The sequence below is a fragment of the Porites lutea genome, chromosome 2 (assembly GCF_958299795.1).
Source record: "Porites lutea chromosome 2, jaPorLute2.1, whole genome shotgun sequence".
NCBI classification, from domain to species: Eukaryota; Metazoa; Cnidaria; class Anthozoa; order Scleractinia; family Poritidae; genus Porites; species Porites lutea.
The window spans coordinates 26317911-26325446 of record NC_133202.1 but is presented as its reverse complement, the minus strand read 5'-3'; the positions used below and the strand labels follow the sequence as shown (position 1 = coordinate 26325446).

Sequence of the window (7536 nt, the reverse complement as noted above, 5' to 3'; positions counted from 1 at the left end):
AAATAATTGTTCGCGTGTCAGAATATTCAAAATTAGGGTTAGCTATTGAGAATCGATCAAATATCAACTAAAGAGGAAGCAATTTCTTTCCTTTTAACTGAACTTGAAACTTATTAAACTTCTTTTAACATTCAAGACCAAATGTTGTAGCGTTGAGCTATACAGGAAACCATCGCTAGCCATTGAGAACGAACTCTTTTGTTGAGATGTAGGTTGGGGACATGTTTATTGAGTTTTTGCTCAAAAATAGAAAACAAATCCTAACTGACATTTCTCTTGACAGACCAAACATCACGATTCGGTAAGAGAATCAAATAATCGAAAAATTTGATTTGTCTTCCTTATCAATGCGGGTTTTAATTACTACTTTTGTCGTAATTTTAATACCAAAAGCTCTTTTTCGTCGGTATCGGTAGATCGACTTAGGGTGTTTTCAAGGGCAGGGCGAAATTGAACGCATTCGATCTTTCGCATGATAAACTATACACAACTTGCAAGTTCAAACCCTCAAATCTCTCGAACTTTATCTACGGTATTTCAAATTTCCTTTAATTCTCAGCCGTGATTAGGCTCATTTTCATTACACTGATTTTGCGGAAAGACATCCTTGAACCTAGTCGAGGAAGTGTCGGTCAAATACAACAGCTGGCGTTTAGAAAAAAAAAATTGAAATCAGCTATTGCTTATTACCAAATGGCGTTTCCATTGGTTAGCATATAATTTGCAAACCCCCTCCTAACTAAATTCTCAACTCTCTGCGATGGTCTGACCAAAACAGTTCGGCTATTCTTGTGGGGACGCTCGCATTGTGCTTTCTACTTTCAGGCAAATGAACATGGCAAGTCGTGCCGCACTGAGCTCCAACAGAGGCCAGCTAAAGTTTGCTCCCTTCTAATTACGCTCTTTAAAATCTACGGTTGTGCCATACCTCAAGCGCCATTCAGCAGGGGAAACCAGATCGAGCTAAACACGAGACGATGGATCTAAGGAAAAATATAAAGTTATTGTTGATTTTCCTCGCAGTTGCCTCGATGAGATTACACGCTTCTCACGTGAAATTAAGAGGCCGACAATTTATGACTTACAAACTAGAATCTGGTGAAAACTCCAGACAGACTGTTGTTAAATTGCGATTCCAAACCATTCATCCAAACGGTCTTTTTTTGTATTCCAAAGGAACTAAAACTGATGAGTACCTTCAGCTTGACCTCTTTCATGGACAAGTGCGGTAAGTGTGTTGTTAATTTTTATACATTCGCTGTGTGAGAAGATCTTGCTAACTTGTAAACAGTTGTAAAACTGAACTAACCACTGGGCCAAGCTTGAAGATGTGGGAACAATTGAAAAAAAACCTTTTGTTTTGATTTGGCATTTCATTGAATGCATCTTTTTCTTAAGGTGGTTGACTGGATTTTTTTGGGACGATACCTTCCAAGTTTGAGCATTAACTACGTCGCCATGAGTAAAGATATGGGAAAAAGATTACCACAACTGTATTATGTAAAGATGAAAATTTAATGTAATATAAGGTCTGTTGAAAAGGAAACACTGCGTCTTATTTTCCTTTCATTGGCAGTTAATTGCAATTCAGTTGCAAAAGAAAATGTTATACTTCTTTTTTTAGATTGTTAAGGTTGTTGTCCCTAGCCATCTCTCATTTTTTTCTCTTAATTTGTATTTGGGTGTAATTTCAGATCTGAATGCAAAGAATGTATAATACTGTACATAAGAACAAAGCGATAAATATCTAGATCGGTTTTTAAAATATATAATAAGATTACTTTGTTTTCAAAACAAAAATAAGCGAAGGAATCCTTAGGAATGTTTTCGATAAATTATTAGATTTCAAGGAAATGAGCTGTGTTTATGGCTAACTGAGGAAATTTTATGAAAAAGCGTTTTTTGAAAATTTATAAATAGCCGTTCCTTAATGGGCGAATTTTTTTAATGTCAATGAAATATTTGTTGACCTTGATTTCTCGTATTCTTTAACTATTTTAACATACAATGATAAACATTTTGTGTCAAAGAGGAAATTTGTTGTTAAAATTAACGAGAACTCTGTCCAAATCAGAAATATTTCTTCGACCACTTATTTTTAAAGAAATCGTTTAATCAGACTCCGCATTATTGTTCCCTGCAGTTTTGGAGACTGAATAACCTTCTTTTGTCTCTCAAAATTTTAAACCATGCAATGAATCACACAAAATTAAACTTTGGCAAGATTGTGCACTCCATAAAAGAAACCGAAAAGAACTGTGTAGTTATCAAAAACACGCTTACTTAAACAACAAAACGATAAAAGAAATCGGATCGATGCAGTTTTTTCTGTAAAGCGACTTGTTTAATTCTTCTGAATATGTATTCCTTATTTTTGTGCATTTTTTGGTTTGCCTCTCCGCTTAAGCAACAATGATAATCACCATCCGCCAAGTTCTTCTTTGCGAAAAAAATCTTATTTATTTGCTCTCTATTGAAACAAATCGCATACATTTTATTGCAGTTTCCATACACTGCATGTTTTTGTACTGATCCTTTTAGAGATCAGTTCCCTTCTTTTTTTTCTGCGGAAAATATATACGTGGCCTTAATGGCTTTATCTGCAACACCGTAGGAGGGCCATACAAATCAATTTTCCCTTTCACCCATGTTTGAAACACCACCTGAATCGATCAGATTTGTCTACTTATTTTTTAATGCCTTAAATCAGTGCCGCAAAAACCTACATTTTTCATTCGGATTATCAAAAAGTTAGTTTAAGGTACTTCCAGTGTACTATATGCTATGTGAAACAAAGTACAAATTGAATTAGCTTACACGTAAATGCTACCAAAGATATACCACTGATATCTTGCCCTTTACTGTCGCTTTTAAGTATCTTTAATGAAATTCTTGCCCAAAGCCTCACCACTCAAACCATCCAGACCACCAAAAGATTTCGGCAAAATTATTTTGATTAACATTTTAATTTACAAAGGCTGTTCCTGTGATTTTGATTCATATCTAATATTATAGTACAGTACAAAGGCACTCCCCCTTTTGTAGTCTTTACATAAAACATGATTTGGGTAATGCCACAACGTCGTAGCCTGAAATTCATCCGATTGCTTCGAGTCGTTTTCTCCTCTCAACAACGTCTGAATCGACCGGCCGTTAATGCCGTCCAGTGACGTCACTCACTACCCGAAAACCGGGTAGTGATTTTGATTGGTTGATTTTCTAAACATTCGCATAATTATGTATAATTATGAAAACTTTTAGCGGGATTGTCGCTTGATATTCAGTGCATCGCATTCCTGGCATTCTATTCGTTGAATTTAATTAATCTTTATCTTAAACAGCAAAATTGCCCTTGTCTTCGAACCTGAAATGCTAAATTGAACTGCGAATGAAGAGTCATTGCGGAGAGTCGGTAGGTTTTTCATTTAGAGCCGCTTTGTGGTTTCGGCGGCCGGTTATTTTGTTTACGCGAAGTTTTCTGATATCAATGTTATAATTCGACCTTCTTGCTATTTTTACCGTCAAGTGTAATGATTCTGTTAGCTTTTCTTTCTCGTCTCCTTGCTTTTTTCTTCGTTAAGGACCAAAGAGCTTCTTTTCAATTAAAGCAAATCATTGTGTTTTTGAACTAAGGCCCAGTTCAGACGTCGTGCTTCTGGCGTGCCGAACTAAATTCAGGAATTAAGTTCGACAAAAGCATGGCAGAAGCACGACGTCTGAATCAAAGTTTTGAATTAAGTTCGGCAAGCAATTAAGTTCGACAAGTGCTGTCGTGCTACACGGCTCTGGCACGGCAGCGATTCAAACGTCGTGCTTCTGCCGCGCCAAACCAAGTTCATAAATTATATTAATGTATTTTGGCGATATTGCGTTCCCACGGGGAGTTGGGGGAAGAATTGTCACGAGGCATCAGTAAATCCTGAATTTGGTTCGACTCTGGCACGACGTCTGAATCAAAGTTGTTTTACTGCCGTGCTACAGTCGAACCAAATCACAATTAAGTTCGGCACGGCAGAAGCACGACGTCTGAACTGGGCCTAAGTGTTCCGTGTATGTGTTTATTTCATTACGTGATTGTGACCGAGTTTGATCATAGAATTTAGTACAACCGGTTCAGAGTTATACTGCATGCAGTTGATAGTTTGAACGTTAAACATGAATTACGATCGAAAAAAATAAAGTAGTTCTGTATCATGCAGACATTTCCAAACGATATTTCTCGGTTTGCCACTTGAAAATCGTGTTTTACTTTTTGCATGAATTAAAGCAAAGGTCAAGGAGTAGTGACGTCACTGGACGGCATTAACGGCCGGTCGATTCACCACCGCGGTCAAACGTCTAAATCGTTATTTTTGTTTTTTATTCCTGGGATTTCATTTACCAGTTAGAGAAAAATGGGCAAAGATATATAAATCAGTTAGTCAACATAACTATCTTTCCATTTTTCTCAAAATTTTGAGCTTTTTTCGCTGAAAACGCTTCGTGCTAAAAGAGAATCATGTTTGAAAATGGCGCCGATAATAACGTCAGCATCGGTTTTCAATCACTTAGAACTTTTTTAGTAAACTTTTAAAAAGTTTAGTAAACTAACAGGATGTTGGTAATACCCTAAACTTTCGATAGTGAAAGTAGCAACCTTAACGTTAAGTATTTCGCTTAACTTTTGCAAATTTCACTCGTTTGATCGCTGTGAAGGTCGATTCAAGACGTTACTGAGGGAGTAATAACGACTCGAAGTAATCGGATGAAATTCAGGCTAACAACGTCGACATTTTTTAAAAATTTTGTAAACTCAATCAAACTCGTGCGTTCATATTTGCATCAACGCGGGAAAGATTTTTATCCTTAGCAAGAAGTAGCTCTTTCGTCGCTTAAAGCCAGAGGGCTAGAATTAGAATAAGACTGAAGCGCTGGCAACTATGGCTGTATAGTAATTGTAGCCCTATATGTATAGTTCTGCCAAGAGTACAGCTACAGTAGCTTCTTCGAACAGTTGTTGGCGAAGAGAAGCAACCGACAGCAATGGGCCACATTGATTAGAAAGAATATGCGTTGCACTTTTACTTTCCCAAATTCAGACGCTGGAATGGTTACTCTTTTTATTCACTAGAAACAAACGGACTAGTGATGGATACAGGCTCTTACAAATTCTGGGTGACATTCGTTGTATGAGAAACTCTTTGAGAGCTTCATGGTTTAGACGAAGATTAAAAATGTCTTTAAAAGATTAAAATATATACTTTTTATTCTCTAGTTATCAAGCATATATTGGAGGCATCCACAAACATGGAAAGGTGAAAATATTAGACGCAAATAAGGAGTTGAACGACGGCGAATGGCACAATGTCACCTTAGTACAACGTGGAAGAACTGCTATTCTTGAGGTGGATAAGTTGCGAAGCTCAAAAATCGTTCAAACAGACTACCAAGATCTTCACCTCGACGGCAACATTTTCATTGGTGGAATGAGGTCTTCCGACTACAAGATCCACCGTCCTGAGAGCCGTAATTTTAGCGGGTGCATTGAAGACCTTACATTTCGTGGTGCAAACCTGATCAGAAAGGCTGAAACCAAACGTCCAGAGGTCAGTGTGTACGGGAATATTAATGTGGCATTTAAGTGCGAGGAACTCGATTATAGGGTAGTAACACTTCCGAATCCGAACACAGGCTATCGAGTGACTGTACGTAAGTTACACGCAGACAACGACACATTTTCAACGAGTTTTTACTTTCGTACATACATAAAACAAGGCCTTCTGTTGTCACGAAGCGCGATTAAGGTCAAGTTAAATTTGCGATTGTCACATGGCACTTTGATTTATAATCTTATGGCTCCAAACGGATCAAGGACAACATTAAAACTGGGTTCTGAACTTGACGATGGAGAATGGCATAAAGTCAACGCTAGTGTCAGAGGGCGAGAAGTTCGCTTGCAACTCGACGAGAAAATCCGGACAGAACCTTTGAACCAATCACGGCCTTTAATGCTGGACTTCGCAAATAAATCTCGCCTGAAAATATTTCTTGGTGCCTTTGAAGAGAGAGATTTTCCCGGTTTTGTTGGGTGCGTTTACAACTTACAGATAGACAGTCATAGGATTACAATAAATAATCTCAAGAGTAAAAGCGGCAAACACACTAATAAATATTTGCGAAACACTTGCCGCCTACAGAATCGCTGCCAGCCGAATCCGTGTAAAAACCGAGGCATATGTACACAGACTTGGGACAGGTTCTACTGTAATTGTAAATACACCGTATTTGAAGGGGAACGATGCGATATTTCCATTTACAAGGCCACATGCGAATATTACAAAGCCATGGGGTTGGAGAAAAGTGCTTTGTGTTTGCTTGACTCAGTAGGTGGTGGAACGCCATATACAGCATATTGTAATTTAACCCGGGATGCCGCAAAAACGACAATACGTCACGATAAAATGACTAAAACGAGAGTAGGAGATGGGATTATGAAAGGATCTGATTATCTACATGAAATAACGTACTCCATTGGCATGGAACAAATTGAAAAACTAATTAGGAAAAGCAGCAAATGTCGCCAACATGTTAGGTTTCATTGCTTCCAATCTAAGCTTCTAAATTCGCCCAATGGGCCTCCTCACGCGTTGTGGCTGTCACGTGACTCGGAGAGACAAAACTATTGGGGCGGAGCAGAACCCGGAAGTGAAAAATGCGCGTGCGGAATGTCTGACCCGCCGACTTGTGCGGGTACCGGTAAATTTTGCAATTGTGACAACAAGGACAGAATATGGCAAGTGGATGAAGGATATTTGACAGATAAAAACGCTCTTCCCGTCACTGCTCTGGTATTTAACTCCAAAAGCGAGAGATCTGACTTCACAGTAGGTCCACTGGAATGTTGGGGAGGTTTAGATAAATATAAAATTTCCATGATACAACCCCAGCAGAGTGGAATGGCGACTGATAATCCATTAGAGAAAGGTTGTCCGAATGATCCGAAACCAACGGAAGCGATCAACATCACGACTTCTCTTAGCTCCACCAATAAAGTTTCCACACCGAAAACCACCTGCACAACATCCCCAACCTCCAAGCCAAATGCTACCACGACAGCTCCCTATCCTAAAACGCCTGCAAAAGAAATACAAAGCTCACTATCGCCAAAAGAATTCACTGTAGATAACGGAACCGGAGAATTGTCTACCATCGCTATCGTAATGATTTCCGGCGCTTTAGTAGTTATTGTTCTATTATCCATGAAATTAGGTCTTCCTCGCGTTATTATGTGTGTTCGAACGCACAGTAAGCGTGGCGAGTACATTGTCCCACCGACCGGCTCTGGTGGATATCCAGCAAGATTATTTCCGCTGGTAGCCAAACGTGCGTCACTACGGGGGAAGCAGTTAACACAGTACAGCGTAAATGACAAACATGTAGAGGGCAACACGACAAGTGGAATCAATTCATACTGGGTGTGAATTTCTTGAGCACTCTCCGTGGAGTCAGAAAACCTTTGAAGCCACCTCTAGTCAGAACCGGTTAACACGTGGTTCT

General features: G+C 38.9%; 1 protein-coding gene across 1 annotated transcript; it reads left to right on the top strand.

Moving 5' to 3' along the window:
* The first annotated feature begins 974 nt into the window (after positions 1–974).
* LOC140928145 (contactin-associated protein like 5-3-like) lies at positions 975–7536 on the top strand. The gene is made up of 2 exons (XM_073377855.1): positions 975–1228; positions 5255–7536. The coding sequence occupies exons 1-2, from the start codon at positions 978–980 to the stop codon at positions 7458–7460; spliced, it is 2457 nt and encodes an 818-aa protein (XP_073233956.1). The 5' UTR covers positions 975–977; the 3' UTR covers positions 7461–7536.